The 16509-nt window shown below is 39.9% G+C and overlaps 1 protein-coding gene across 2 annotated transcripts; it reads right to left on the reverse strand.

Moving 5' to 3' along the window:
- Positions 1-1541: 1541 nt before the first annotated feature.
- Positions 1542-14765, reverse strand: SERPINB11 (serpin family B member 11). 2 transcript variants are annotated; one of them, XM_003788413.2, is made up of 7 exons: positions 14587-14765; positions 13579-13638; positions 12157-12285; positions 8827-8944; positions 5409-5551; positions 4320-4475; positions 1542-1946 (listed from the first exon to the last, which is right to left on the reverse strand). In XM_003788413.2, exons 1-7 carry the CDS (start codon positions 14752-14754, stop codon positions 1542-1544), a joined length of 1179 nt encoding a protein of 392 aa, XP_003788461.1. In that variant the 5' UTR covers positions 14755-14765. The 2 variants fall into 2 exon arrangements, with proteins under 2 accessions (XP_003788461.1, XP_012659741.1); XM_012804287.1 differs by lacking the exons at positions 5409-5551; positions 8827-8944.
- Positions 14766-16509: the final 1744 nt, after the last annotated feature.

Consider the following 16509-nt stretch of genomic DNA (forward strand, 5'->3'; position numbering starts at 1 on the left):
CTGGAGGTACTCTAGTACCTTATAAAGACACGGAAGCTGAAGTGGAGAGAGTGTGTATCTGTATTTCTATGGTAGGTGAGAATGTATACACTTATAAAAATCACAGGTCCTATCATCCAAGCCAGGGAAGAGCTTCTCCCCAGTAACCCAGCGGCAACACATCTGCCGTCTCTAAATTAGTGTCATTTAGCTCAAAAGGTTTAGGGAACTATAGGATTGTCAAAGGAGCTGTGGCAGAAGCAGAGTTAGAACTCAGGTCTCTAAATTGCAAATATAACTCCTCCTCCAACTTCCACAAATGTCCTGAGTCATTAAAGTCATAGCGCAGAGAGCAGGACATGGGGTCTGAAGCCCAATCAAATCATGACACTGCAACTCACACGGTGACCCTGGACAAATTACTGTCACTCTCCAAGTCTCTGTCTTCTCATCTTTGACTACAGATCATAGCAGTACACGCCACATAGGGTTGAGGGACCAATTGGTAAAATACTTAGCACGGTGCCTGGAATGTAGTAAGGCCACTTCAGCAAATGTTAGCTGTCACGGCTGCGGTCAGCAAGGTCTCACACACATAGACCAAGTCTCATATTCCCCTCAGGTTATTGTCTCACCCACAAGGAAGAGCCCAAAACACACTGATTGACAAAGAGATCCCAACTTCAGTGTAAAAGCTGAATAAAATTTAACTGGCTAATTGGTAAAATTGATTGTGTTATTTAGTGCTAGCAAACTGTTGTGGAGATGCTAGAAGATTCTCAACCCTTTCTAACAATTTCACTTATTCAAATAGTACCTAAAAAATCAGCAACCGCTAAACAGATCAACCTCCTGTTAACAACACCCTGTATTGAATCAGATGGGCCGGAATCCCTCAGCTGTTCTCATGACCCGCTGTGACTCACAGGTGCCGAGCACAGATCTGAGAGCTCGGATACATGTGCAGTAAGAAGGGGGGAAAGACCACTGATAAACTCAGAACTTTTGAGTGTCAATAGGAATAAGGACCACTGACGAGGAATATCAGACCACTGATGAACTTAGAAGAACTTTTGAGGACAACAGGAATTAAGCCCACATGTTATCCAAGAAACTCTGAGAAAAAAATTGAGACTTTTCTTCCATTTTATGAAGTCCAAGGCAAGGAAATTTTCCTCCCCACTTACCCTCCAACTTCTTTTTCAGAAAATAAGTCTTTATATTTTTGGAGCAGTTTTAGGTTTACAGAAAAATAAAGAGAAGAAATAAGGCTACTTTGGTGATTAAATTCATGGGTTCTGCTGGTTTACTGGTTTGTTTATTTGGTAAGCACTGAAATAAGGCCCCCAAAGTAGGAGAGCTCGGAAAGCGTCTGTGTGGATGCCCCTTCTTCCATGATTAGCGGAGCCTTGGGTTCATCAATACATGACACCTTTGCGAGAGATCCTGGACCCATTCTGCAGATGAGCAAACCAAGGCACAGAAGTGGCACAGCCTTTTTCCATGGACTCATCACGGGCTTGCCTCTTCTGTCCTTCTGAGTCTTGGTCAGTTCCAGCTGTTTATGGAGAAGCAAGCTTGCCACAGAAGAGAATCGCGTTGGTATGACTATGCCTTATAAAGAACAGGAAGGGGTGATTGGCCAGGAACTGATCCCGGATGGGGAGTCTTTTCACAGCGATGCTCTCCCCAGCGCCAGCTGCTGCCTCAGTGCCCTCTTCACTGACGTCCAAGTATGACTTGTGGATGACCTTCGATAAATACAGACCCTTGGCTGCCGACATTCCAGAAAGATCAGCTTTGTTCTGGTTGAAGACATCTGTCATCCCCAGGGATTTTAACAGGGAATTTAGCTCATACTTGATTTCAAGTTTGAATCGGGGGAGATGGACTTCCACCTCTCTTTCTATCATGTTGGAAGAGCTGGTCCACTGGTGAAATGTTCTCACAGTCAGCTGTTTTTCTACCTAAGGGACAAAACTCAGGTGAGCCCATGTGAGCCAAACACGCCCTCTGCATTAAATGCCGTTTGTTCTTATACTTCTCAGTGTGAGTAGTTTGATTTCATCATTTTCTTTTCCACCTATAAAACATCCTATCTACCCAGCAAAAAAAAAATCAGCTTGTGTTTAGCCTCACCTGGCCTTTTCTATTCTCTACTTCCCATCTAAATTTCATAATTAAATTCTCAAGTATATACCCTGCAGTCATTTGCCGTGATTCCCCCAGTGTGTGGCCTTCACCCATCCTTCTCCCTATATCGTCTCTGAAGTCCTTGTGTTCTCATTCTTCTTAGTAAAGCATCACAAGAATGGAGAAGCAAGAAGCCAATGTACTCAATTGTAACATGAAGGCAGTACATGATTTAATATAAGGTGGGGTAGAGGAATAAGGGAGTGGGGGGAGGGGAGGAGGGAGGGGGATGGGGTCACGGTGTATGACACACCTCTTGGGGGTGGGACACAATTATAAGAGGGACTTTACCTAACAAGTGCAATCAACGTGACCTCATTCTTTACACCCTCAATGAATTCCAAACAATAAAAAAAGGAAATAAAACGAAGTCCTTGTGTTCCAGTTTCCCAGGTGAATGCAATCATTTCTTCTTGGTTCTCAGATGTGAAACATTTAATAGTGCCCACCTTTATGAACCAGATGGTCATTTGGCATCTGTGAGGCCGGGGTCCCCTACCCTGCTCTGATGGTGCCCTTCTCTTTCCCTGTCTCCTGAGCTCCCGAAGCTGCTAAGTTCTGGGCGCTGAACTCCCCCAACCTCCCTGTGCTACACCCAGAATGTCAGCCCCTCACCCACGGTCAGGTTTTCCAAAGCAGCCTCAGAACACTGACTTCTCATTCTCCATCAGTTTCTTTTTTCTTTTACTTTTTTTTTTTTTTTTTTTTTTTGGTAAACTCTCCTAATGTCTCCCCATGGGTGTACTTGGGTGTAGTGTTTGAACCCTCCCACCAGTATTCTCCATGGTTCTGAACCACCACACACATCACATCCCATCATTCCAGTCCAAGAGTTTAAAACTTTCTGACATCTTTTCCCTGACTTGACAATATACAATCTGTCATAAAAAGAAAGTTGGTTCTTCTGAACCATTTTTTCCTTCTGCCTTTTGTGCCCTAATTCAAGTTACCATGATGTCATGAACTCATTTCTGGAGCATCTGGACGTGCTCTTTGCTTGGCTTGGAGCAGCAGGGTCCCCGCTCTTCATCTCTTCATCTTCTCTCATCTGATGAGGTTTGCATCAGAATTGCTCTCCTAGGAAAGTCTTCCTGATTCCTCATTCTAATTTAGACACTTTCTACTCCCACAGGACTTTCTGCAGAGTCTAAACTGCCTCCAAACTGTCTGTATGCCTCCAAATCTCTTCCACCCCAGTCAACCACAGGCCCCTGGGAGCCTAATCCCCTCTGAAACATCCACACTCCTAGGCCCCCTTGTTCTCATGGCCACACTATACTTCTGTTACTACAGCTCCCTCCCAAAGGGTAGCCCCCTCACTTCTTAATCCAAATGCACACATCCTAGCCCACCTCTCTCATGAAGCCTCTCTACACACCCTCTTGCCCATCTGTGCCACATGGTTTTACCTCGAGCCAGTACTCCCTGACCTACAAACCCCTGCCTGTGTCGACCTCTGTAGGCTCAGTTGTTCTCCTAACAAACTGTGTCCTTCTGGTAGTGTATGGAAGGCTCCCAGTCAGATGAGGAGGTGGGACAGTCCTCACAGGCTTGTGCTAGAAAGTGTTGGCTATATCTATGGGGACTGGGACCCAAATGCCAACCACCACCATGACCTCTTCTTAAGGATTGTGGTGTTCATTTCCTTACAAAAGTAGGAGGCTAAAAAATGGCTCTAGCCCATGAAAATATGTTACATTTGGATCAGAAATCCTGCCCTGGGAGCAAGATGGCATGATCGGATTTCTGAGGACTAGGAACCCACCCAGCATTATCATTACATTACTATAGAAAGAAGTCTCCTAATTATCAAACAACCAATAGTGGGTGTATTTGTACAAGATGGTGCTTCTACCTCCATGTGCCTTTTTCCATGTAAGGATAGCTTGTCCTCTCTAAGTACATTGTCTAAGGGCAGGGACCACGTGTCCCCCTTCATTTACTTACAGTCTCCAGACCAATATGGCCAAGCCTAGGCTGTGAATCAATGGCTGACTGCATTGCCATCACAGAGTACAGTATGTGTGTATGTGCATGTGTGTATACATCGTGTGTGTGTGTATGTGTGTATACATCGTGTGTGTGTGTGCATGTGTGTATACATCGTGCATGTGCGCATGTGCTTTAGCTCCATTCTTGTAATTTACCTGTTCTAGATTAGTTGTGCCTACTGGAAGCAGGATTATCATGCTTAGTTGTTTGTTAACATAGGGCAGCTCCAGAACTTGCATCTTCGGCTCCTTTATGAAGGCCAATTTAAAGGTTCCAGTTTGATACATCATTTCCACAATTACATTTTTACCCTATTTAAGAAAAAAAGAGTGTAAGTACACAGTAAGGTGACACATGGGGATGCGTATATATGTATACTGTTTTTCTTTGTCTAACATGAATATTTACTTTAACACTCTAAAGCCAGAGGTAAATATATAAGCTACAGAATATATTCTATCTTACTTTTCTTTGCAGAAATTGTCATATTTTTATTTTTTAAAAAGTCATGTTTGCAGACTGAATATATCTAGTAATATATATAGGTAACTTAGGTCTGCCAAAAACAAAGCCAAGGTTTCTAGCTAAAATGATAACCTAAACGTTTGTACTCTCATATGGATCGGAAATTTAAAAAAAAAAAAAGAATAATTTACATGGTAAAATAATATTATGGGATCATTTTTCTAATTCAGTTAGACCCCGTCTAGGGAACAGTAACATAATTTCATTGTGTTATTAGAGAGGAAACATTGTATATATGGAAGGAATACACAGATGGAACATTAAGGAAAGAACGGGTTGTCTTCCCCACCAGGGAGTCATAGTGTTCAAAGCCTCCAGTTAGGCGACCTGTGAGAAAGGGTTACTGTCACTTAAGAGAAAAGTGAAAACTCATGGAAAACACAATTGACCTAACATAAACCTAGACCACTTTATCTTTTTTAATTGACCTTAGTGGGGTAGGGAAAGGGAAGAGCAGCGAGAGAGAAGGAGGGACGAGGGTGGGGAGGTCACACTGTGTGACCCTCCTTTCGGGGGGCAGGGCACAATTAGAAGAGGGACTTAACCTAACAAATGCAATCAATGTAATCTGGTTTTTGGTACACTCAATGAATCACCAACAATAAAATATATATATATATATCTTCCAACACACACACAAAAATACAAACAATAAATTGATCTTAAATTATTATTGCAATATCCAAAATGTGTCACCCATCTGAAAATGAAATACTCACCTCGCTTAACTGGAAAGGGGTTTTAACCGTCTCACTTTCCTGAAACTTATTTTGCCATTGTCCTTTGAAATATATGGCATTCACCAGAACCATCACAGAAGAAGGGTCGATTGTGCCCTTCCCAAAAAGGTTTGTGACTTTCCCTTATATTAAAAAGAAAACAAAAGATAATTGTTATTGGATTCAAACTAACTAAAATACAATGGTCACGAGATATTTGAAGCCATTTTCTTTAAGATTAATTGTAAATTTGAGATGCCAGAAGAACTTCTTTATCTCCTGGCCAGAGTCTTCCTTAGCAAATGAAGTTTATTTCAAAGACTACTGAAAGCTTTTAATTCTAATTATAAGATGTCATCCATGGAACAGCCAATATATTAGTGATGGATCAATTTGTCTTATGTCTGCTTATATATATCTCCAATGCTTCCTTGCATGTTACATTTTTTTTATTAGATCATAGCTGTGTACATGCATGTTACATTTATTGAGAAAATTCTGTAATAATTTTTGTGGCTTACCTTTAGCATTTTTCAAGCTTTACACTTAGCAAGACCTCACATACGCAAACATGTTAAATATTTTAAAAGATTTGCTCATTTTTTCAATGCACTAGAGGTAGTATATCGCAAATATACAACAGCACTTAAACACATATCTGAAAATCAAGATTTATAAAAATAGCTCTTCATTTTTGCAGTTGTTGCCAATGAGGCAGCAGCCAAAAATAAAGTTCAATCCTTTTGTGGCTTCTGACCAAAGCAAGAACCACAAAAAGCATTTCAATGAACCTTCCCACATTTACAGAAAGATTACGTCTTCCCCTCTTTCCAAAAAGCTGAGACAGAATCACGATGTTCAATTCATGCCCATTGGAAAGGATAATGAAGTTCAGGTTGTACAAGGCCACCATAAAGGTCAGCAAAGTGCTGCTGATATCGGAATAAAGAAATCATTGACACCAAACAGGTGCAGCCGGAGAAGGTAAAGGGCACAACTGTCCGTGTGAGCGTTCACTCCAGCACGAGGCTGAAACCACACAAGACCTACAAAATGGTCCTTGAACAGAAAGCCAAATCTTGCCATGCAGGGAAGGAAAGGGCAAATACAGGAAGGAAGCAATGGAGGAGACGCAGGGATAAGGTAATCTTATGCACAACTTCCATTAAAATCTCCCAAAGTGAAAAAAAGATTTCTAAAAATGCACCAGAAATTTCTTGATTTGTAAAGATACTAATCCAAGTTGAACATTCAGCTTCCTTGCTTGGTGCATTTTGGCACATTGCAATTTATAAAACCAGTTTGGAATATAATTTGTCATATGATATGAAACATAGGGATATCCGTAATATCAGACTCTACACTTGATGATGGTTTTAATTTTCATTGAACTTCTGGGCCTAACACAATCCTAGAACCTGATAACAATCCTTAAGTGCTCAATATGTATTTTCGGATGAAGGGATAAATACCCGTATGAATGAGTGATAAAGTGACAGTAGTCTTTCCCTGGATCCCTAACATGTACTCATGGCAGACAACAGTAGTTAACTGTTCATTGGTGCCAAAAAATCTTAAGCATTTTCTGTGCCAGATGCTTTTCTAGGCTCTCTAGCACTAAACTGAGACTATAATTCAAAACAAAACAGACAAAATTCTCTACCATCGTGGGTTAACATCTAGTGACTCCATTGCAGGCTTTTTCAGATAACCTTAGGTTAAGTAAGCCCCAGACTCTTTCAACACCACCTTCCCAAGCAACCACCAGCAGGAAATCAGAGGTGTCAGAAAAGGTAAAGCCTATTTTTATACTACTATTCTAGTGCATCAGTATGTGTAAAGAAAGCCTGAAAATTTATTTAAAAAAAAAAGAAAGAAAGAAAGAAAGAAAGAAAAGCCATCTTTACAGATGGGCAAAAAGATTTAAGCAGGTGCTTCACAAAGGAGGATACGAAGCGTCTAGAAAAGCACTCACCCATATAATTCATAAAAGAAATGCAAATTAAAATAAACATCCCCTCTGTGGTTGAAGTTAATAAGACTGACAATACCAGGCAAGGATGAGGAACAAATGAAATTGTCATTTATGGCTTGGGCAAGTAAATTGATGCACACACCTAAGACAAATGCGTGGTGTATGCTAAGACTGAGTGCGTAGACGGACCTTACGACTGGCAATTCCATCCCAAGATATTACCCAACAAAACTGCGTCCGTATGTGTACCAAAAGATACGTATCAAAATTCTTATAGCAGCATTATTTATAATAGACTCAAACTAAAGATGTCTCAAATATTTAACAGTAGAAGAGATAAATATATTTGAGTTAGGCTAAGAACAAAATATACATCAACAAAAATGAACAAGCTACGCCGCCCAGAACCACATGGATGCTGACAAAGGCTGACCTAAAAACACAAAACACATACTTGGTTACTGACACTACATTTAATTTGAAAATAAGCAGTACTATTCTGGGGTAACAGAAGTCAAAGTAGTCTGAACACTGGAAAGAAAGGGAGTTTCGTTGATGAGATGGGGTGTGAGGGCAGCCTTCCTATTAATTAATGTTGTATTTTCCTGACCTGAATAGTGGTACATGGGCGTATTTACTTTGTGATGGTTTACTGAGCAGCCTACATTAAAAAAAACTTACCTTTCTATATGTACATATACTTCAGTCAAAAAAATTATTTTAGAAATCGAGATTTAAGGGAAATATCAACCAATGACCACAATGTATAAATGTCATTTAGGTTCAATCTCCCCATAAGCCACCATAAATAAATGTGATAATAATATTCTGTGATGACATTGTCTTCAAATTTATGAAACAAAAAAGAGGCATGTGGGTATCTATGAAATTCACTAAATCTCTGTTAATGTTAAATGACACTTTTAAATTTTCTGGGATTTGCTCCCAAAGAACCTAAAATAAGTGGTGGAAGAAGGATCAGAATACAGACGAATAAGACTGGACATTAGTGATAAATGTTTCAGCTGAGTGATGGATAAGTAAGATTTCATTACATCTCTCTCTACATTTGTATATTCTTAACTTTCTTTAACTATATTTTTTAAATAAAGAAATGGACATATGGTTGGTATCAAATATTTAATGTACCTTTTAAAAAAGAAATATTAGCAATACATATATTTTTTAAAATTGTGAAACGTAGATTTAAATTTAATTGAAGAGCTTGCAATAACACTCCTAAAAAGTATACACGATGCTTATTCAGAGTCACTTTAGATTATTCAAGACAAATAATTGTAAATCTCCTCCCAAATATGGCCCAGTTTCCTTCATTGTTGATCTGCCTTGTTAGGTGCTAACCTTCCTTCCTTGCATACTGACCCAGGCAGTATCAGCCCCCCACAGATAAAGGTGTAGGACCCATATCTGACTTATTCTTACCATTAGTTTTTCTTTCAACCCAAGCATTGATAGTTTTCCTTGTTTCTTCTGTAGACCGATCAAAATCAACAGTTTGCAACCCGGCTTGATACAGTTTCTCAGAACAACTTAAATATTGCTGCAAAAGAAACGACAATTAAACAACTCAAAAACAAAGTAAAGGAAACAAAAACCATCTGCTTAATGTGTTCTAATATCCTAACTCAGACACAAAAGCAGCTCATCTATACAAATCTCAAAGAAAACAGAATTCGTAAAAACGTATTTTTAATTAAACAAATAAATTTAACAAAATCCAAAACGCCTCCAAAAGGAGTGTTCAGAAATGTTTGGTTGTTACTTCTGTTGCATCATTGGCTTTCTTAGATCTAAAACATTCAAAACAAAATGACAAATAGCAATCTAGTAAGTACCTTTGCATCCTATCCCTACTCTGTCCTCTTCAAGCAGACATACAGGAGTTGCTGTCCTCCTGTGATAGACAGGAAAGGTGGGAACCAGAGGAGTTGAATGATGTGCTTGTCTAAAGTCTGAATGCCTCCGCATGGTAGACATCAATCTCCCCATAAGCCACCATAAAGAAATGTGATAATAATATTCTCTGATGTAGACAATTGACAATGTCTTCAAATTTATGAAAACATAAACAAAAATATCTTAAGGAATTCACTATTTTACTCACCTGTAACGTATTATCTAAGTGCAAGTTGCATGCAAACTCATTATAAAGAACCTAGCCCATCTTTTGTCTAAATTCTTACTCTGAAACACCTGTCCACGTAGCGTTCTGGAACCCCCATTGACCACCACTCATGGTGGTTGAGCCCTAGAACTGGTGAATTTCCACCACCTTGCTGTGCCCCACTTTGAATGAAACAGGACCACGCAGGACTTAGAAATAGGGCAGGTGTGAAAGTGGCTGCGTGGTGATCAATTTTCTATTTGCCTAACTGGCTTCTTTGGTGCCTAAATGCTGGGTAGAAAAAAATAAAGCTTAACTAAAAGCAAAAACTGAGCCTCAAAATGATATGTCTGGAGGTGGGTCTGACTGTGACTGAAATACCCTTAAATAACTCCCCATATCCTGTAAGAGAGTTTTTCCAGCCAGAATCCAGCCTGGGAGCATAAAGTCTATCTCATGACACAGTTAAATAATAATATTCCTGGCACTAACAAGGAGCTTCCCGTTTCAGAAACAGATTCAATTATCATCATCCCTAATCAACTTTTATCTACTTATTATACGTCTGGAACACTGGGGAAGGCAAAGGGATTAGAGAGAGCATCCCAACTCAAAGGACCCCGACTATCAATCCCCACCACTTCTACATATGCCTTCAGCAGAAGAAAACACCCCTGAAACATCTATAGTACCAAGAGGGGGGCTGCCCACTCCAAGTTGCAAAATTTCTATCAGAAGCTTGTCCCATCTAACATATAACCTAAGCTACTAGGCTGGGGAAGGACATTAAAAATTTAGGACTTCCTCTAGCTTCACCCACCTGGAACTGGGTCAAAAAAAAAAAAAAATACAGGTCAAACAAACGCTTGTTTTTCACCTCAGTTACAGCAAGTACCTAGCAATTAAAAACAAGAAGGACTGAGATACAGATCTAATCCAGTTTGCCATTTAAGTATCTCTGTGACCTCTGTCAACTTGACTCTTGAGAATCTGTAGAATTAATGGAAATTTTGTACCTGCAGGTTAGCACAATCTAAGGATTATGTGAGATAATGGCTGTAATGTATCAAGTAGAAAGACACATAGTAAACACCCAAGACTTTACCTCTTACATGTTTACATGGACGGAGCTGGAACATATTCTTCTTAGCAAAGATCTCAAGAATGGAAGAAAAAGTATCCAATGTACTCAGTCTTACTATGAAACCAATTTATAGCTTTATTATGAAAGCTATAACCCAACTACAGCCCAAGAAGAAGGGGAAAGGCTAGAGGGAGGGGAGGGGAGGGGGGAGGATTGGTGGAGGGAGAATAATTGGTGTGACCACTCCTATGGTGCATCTTAATCTTACAAGGGTACGTGTGAAACTTACTAGGTGTAGAATATAAATGTCTTAACACAATAACTAAGAAAATGCCATAAAGGCTATGTTAAGTTTGATGAAAACATTTCAAATTGTATCTAAAACCAGCACATTGTACCCCATGATTGCATTAATGTACAAAAAAGCTATAATTAAAAAAAAAACCCTGCATATTACAATGCTGTTAGAAAAGATCAGAAATAGTGCTAAACTCTTGGAATGAGAGAAATCATAGTCTAATTCTGTCCTTAAAGGTAGAAGCATAAAGGTAAAGCCCAAGGTCATATGTCTAAATAGGAACATAACTGTGGTCTCTTGATTCTCAGCACAGTGTACTTTTCAATACCTCTCCATATTCTGTGATGACCCAGACCCCTTGATTCCCCGCTAAGACCAGTGGGGAACAAGCCCCCTACCCTTCAGACTTTTCCTGAGTCTCTCGGTCCCAGCCCTTTCAAGGGTGGATAAGCTTAAAAATAAGGAAGAGAGGAAGGGAGGGTTTGAGGCCAGAAAAAGCTTGTGGAAAGTCTCGAGTTCTTTGGAAACTTTCTCAACTTGTGCTGAACTATGTTTCCCTTATGTGACCCCCACCCTATTTCATGAGGTAATATGTACTCCTGTTTTGAATTTTGTAACCCTTAATGCGATTTGCTTATATGAGCTGAATTAGCATGTACTCTCACCCTGAGTCGTATAACCCTCTGTGAGCCAATGTATGTACCCTTGCCTTGTGACCTTTAAGTTATACTGAGTTGTTATGTGAGCTGGGCTGAGCTGTGCTTGCTTCAGCAAGATTTACAGTATATAAGCCCTTTGAATTTGCCATTCGCAGCTGCTTGTTGGCCCAACACAACAGCCCCCCATAGGTGCACCTGCAGATGTATTAAATTCCTAATAAATTTATATTAATTAATTACATCTGAAGTGGGGTCCAAATTTCTCTCAGCTGCGTGGGATCATAACATTTCTGCCACTAAAGACCTTTGAAGAAGATATGAACAGCATATTTTGTTTTTCAAACCCAATCCTGAGTTGTGAACAATTTTTTTGGTGATTTTTCAGAAATAAAATTTTTATGTGATCTATATATATAATATTTCACAATTTTAAATGAGAGTTTTGGTAAAAAATAAAAAAAAATATTTCTTTGAAATTCTAAGTCAGTTAAAATTCAGTCTATTAAAGATACATCCCATGTGATTCTTCTCACTCTTCATTGATTTTATGGCATGAAATTCAGAGAATGTCAAGAACATTGTTGACCACCATTCCAGGTAAACTCACCTCCTGGAAGGGCACTGTCTTTGTCCCGTAGAGTCTGGTGGCAATGCTGAGAGTGTAGTTAGAATCTGGCTGGTTGATTTGAGACAATAGGGCACCAAGTTCTGAATGAATCCTTCCACTTTGGCTGCACTGAAGCATCAGTCAACAAAGAATGATGTATTAAATTTCTTTTTTTTAATTTAATTTATTCATTTATTTATTCATTTTTGCAGTTTTTGGCTGGGGCTAGGTTTGAATCGCCATCTCAGGCATATGGGGCCTTACTCCTTTGAACCACAGGCACCACCCAATGTATTAAATTTCTTAATTTTCTTGTCATTGAAGAGTTACAAAAAGGTGACAGCAATGATCTAATGAGCAAGGTGTTTGTTTCTCAACAAAAAGCCCAGAAATACAAAGAACTAAAGAGTTTTAAGGATTTTTATCTCTAAATCTTCTCTAGCACATCTCATCACTCTGTGAGTTCAGTGTCAGTTGGCGTGCAGGATTGTAAGCTGTTGCAAAACACACAAGACTTATTGTCATTAATGGTTTAATTCAGAAGTGGCTTTCACAAATGGTAAAGAGATCCTAGTGGGGTATTCAAGGCAATAATCTAAGTCTTATTGCTGCCTTTGTACTTTTAGAATTATTGCTCTTCTCTATCACACTTTTTCAACGTCTGTTTTCTATGTGGTCACTTAATCAAACACTCCAGCCCTTAAAGGACCAGACTTCACACATCATCTGTAGCTCAGGGGCAGCAGTGCTGCTAAGGATGAAAATGACCAAGAATTCATGGACATCATAAGGTTATGCCTTTATTCCCTGAAGCAAAGTTTCCCAAATTATGGCCTTTGTATAATAAGTTGAGTTCCATGAAGCAAACTCAACTTCTGTTCTGTGAATCTCTATGCATTTATGTATTTTTCTCAACCAGTCACAATCAAACACAACTATTTTCACATAGGAGTCCTATATAATGTTGATGTCTGAAGGAATCCTTCCACTAGAAAGAACTAGGGACCAGAGTCCCAGAGCATGTGGGCTGGGCAACATCAGGCCACGTTTTCCCAGTAGATAATTGTATGACAAAGCCTTGGGGTCTTTTCTCATTCCTCTCATTAGACAGGTGAAATCTAACACCATGCAGACGAGGCCGGCAGGCTCAACCTGGGCCACAGTCCATAAAAGAACAGATAAGTTTGAGTATAGATGACAATAAATCGGGTAATAAAATACAAAGGACTTTATTATTGTTATCATATTATTATTGGATTAAACTCTCCAGGCTGTGGTGATAATCAGGAAGAGGAAGGGAAGAGACGTGGTCAGCCCCTTTAGGGGCCAAGTGCGGACTCTGCTGCTCAACACTTGGGCTATTATTTCTTGGTTCCCTCATATGAAAGAGCCTCTAACAGCTCAGCAATGATATTATCGTACCTGACGTGGGTCCTTAAACTCCTGTTTGAATGACTGTACAATGTGGTCATAGTGAAGCACCTGGAAAAAGGAAGCAAAGAAGGATTGATGGCATCAAAAGCAATGGCCAGTTGTAAATAATCTATTTTTCTATTTCAGATCAAGACCAACAGAGATAGGTAACATTTAATATAATACTGTTACCTTCTATGTCCTGAATTAAGCCTTTATAGATCCCGTTTTACCTTCCCAACAACTTTATGAAATAGATACTATGTCCCCGTTTTATGTTAGGGAAATTAGGGTTGAGAGAAAGAAACAGCTTTCCCCAGTCGTCTCTCAGGTTCCAGAACTGGCTCTTATCCACCAAGTTCTTCTACCCTCTCCTATCCTTCTCAGGCCATCCACGAGGACAGTGCCATCTTGGGCCATGTAAGATGTTTCATGGTTTCCCATCACAAACAATAGTAAGATGTGCAGGTATCCCAAAGGTTCTTCTAGGCTTTCCATGGCAATAAAAACATCTATAATGGAAAAATCACCCCACTTAGCCTATGAAACCTGAAAAGTCACCTTTCATCTCCAAATCTCAGTTTTTCTGTCTCTAAAATGGAGATAATGATTTCTACCAGTTACACAGGTTTGCAATAAAGTTCAAATGCAATCATGAACTTTTTAAAAATGCGGTAACTTCTAAAATATCATCAAGTTTTATTATAAGTTTAGCCTTCCAGAGGACAATAGTATAGGGCCATGAGTGTGCTCCTTATCACATTTAAATCCTGGCAGGAGGAACTCTAAATGTAAAAGGAGAAATCTATTTGTGATCCCAGTGACAGTAAGAAGGAGAGTACATGTCGCACGTATTGCACTATTTGCATTACAAAGCATTACATTATTAAGCTATTATCCATTTTACAGAAATATGATTTGCTCAAATGTGTTTTTTCTCTCACAGAATATCAGAGGGTTCTTGGCATAGAACTAGAAGTGAGTTGGCTCTGGGCAAACCTCTGGTGCATTCCGTACCTTTTGCACTTGGTCTGCGCTGTTTCCTCTGGCACCAAGGAGGATCATACTGAGAGCATAAAGCAGATTCAGTGGAGAAAAGAAAATGTTCTCTCCCACACTGTTAGTGTTCAGCTCTTTGAACACATCGAGGCAAAATTCAACATTTGCTGTGCTGAGAGAACCCATTTTTATGCCAAGTCCTGCCTGAGAACAGAAGGAGAAAATATCTCAGAACATCGCCTGAAGGTGCAAATAATATCTAAACTTCAATTATTACATTCATGAATTTAAGTGTCTAGGCACACTGCTTCATGACGAATTAGAGCCTGTGTCATATTTCTAAGAAATTTGTAAATGCTATAAGGAAATTCACAGTAGTTTTAGATTCTAACAAATAGAAGATTTACTATTTCTTCAGCCAATAGTTCAAAGCTATCTCACTATCACATACGTGTGCGTGTTCGTATGTATTTTAGAGACAGAGTGGCCTAGTCTGGTCATCATAGCTCACTGTAACCACAACTCCTGGGCTCAAGTCATCCTCCCACCTCAGCCTCCTGAGGATCTGGGACAATAGGAATGTGCCACTACACCCAGCTAATTTTTAAATTTTGTGTAGAGATGGGGTCTCACTACGTTGCCCACTCTCATTTCCATATATTTTAAAATGATCTGTAACTGTTCTGGGGCAAAAGAGCAGAAGGAATTGCATCTTTGTGCGTTTAATTTCCATGCTTTAAGGCATTCCTCCTCCAGTAATTTGTGCAGAAAATTTCTTGAGCTACACAAATTCAGCCAAGTGAGATATTTTCCCACTAGACTGCCCACCTTCGCAGCCTCATGGGAAAAGAACGTCTCCATCCTGATAACTTTTGGAAAAACAGTCAATAAAGCAAAGTTGGACGAAATTCTCCACCTGTTTTTATCTCTTTGATGGGACCCCATTCCCTCTGCCCCTCCATGAGAGGGAGGCAACACTAACAAGCAGGTCCTAAAAGGCAGTCAGAGCCACAGCCAGGCACAGCAATGACATCAGTGAAGCCAGGGGAATGAAAATCCAAACTCTAAGACACAAAAAGATAGTGCTAGAATATGTGGTACATACATATTATCCTAGAATACATGTTATCTCAGGACAATAAAATGTCAGAAAAGAGGAGGTTACAGCTATTCAGTTCCACTCTTGGGTCCCACTAACTAGAAGTGCAGGTACAAAAATGGTTGAGAATAGTTCCTGCCCGCGGGGAGCCTTCATTCACCAGGAGCCTCATCGCCATCAGACGTTTCCCTTCCTTAACTTCCGGGTCTCTCAGTCCACAGCTTACTTTCTTGGCCACTGCTTCCCAGTATTTTTTTATAAAATATTTCAATTTTCAAACTCTACTTGTAATAACACAACAGAATTAAGACCTTGGGCCTCTTCTCTGTTTACAGTCATCCTGCAGACGGCCTTGTCCAGCACCACGCATTCAATGTCACTGGTATTCTCTTAGCTCCTGATTTGTACCATCCCTGAATTAGACACCTGTATCCACCGCCTACTTAGCATCCCCACTTGGGTCTCTAACAGATCTCTCAAACTTAATGTGTCCAGAAACAAACTTTGGCTTTCCAGCCCCTCTCCCCAGCCCAAGTTGTCCCTACAGCTTTCTTCACCTCTGTCAATGGCAATTCCATTATTCCATTTATCAAGCTGAAGACCCTGGCATCATCCTTAAATAATTTCTTATTCTTATTCACATTCACTGTGATATGCTGGTGTGCACAGTACTGCAGACGCACGGAGAGGAGACACAGAGCCAACCTGAGAGCGGCAGGGAGACTTCCTGGAGGAGGTGATGCACCTGCTGCTTCCTAAAGAAAATTTTATCTTACGGGAGCATGAAATAAGAGCCCAAAACTAGTGGGCAGTAGTGCTGGAGACAGGCAGAACTGTCTGCT

Source organism: Otolemur garnettii, unplaced genomic scaffold, assembly GCF_000181295.1.
Source record: "Otolemur garnettii isolate 467f Iridium unplaced genomic scaffold, OtoGar3 scaffold00027, whole genome shotgun sequence".
NCBI classification, from domain to species: domain Eukaryota; kingdom Metazoa; phylum Chordata; class Mammalia; order Primates; family Galagidae; genus Otolemur; species Otolemur garnettii.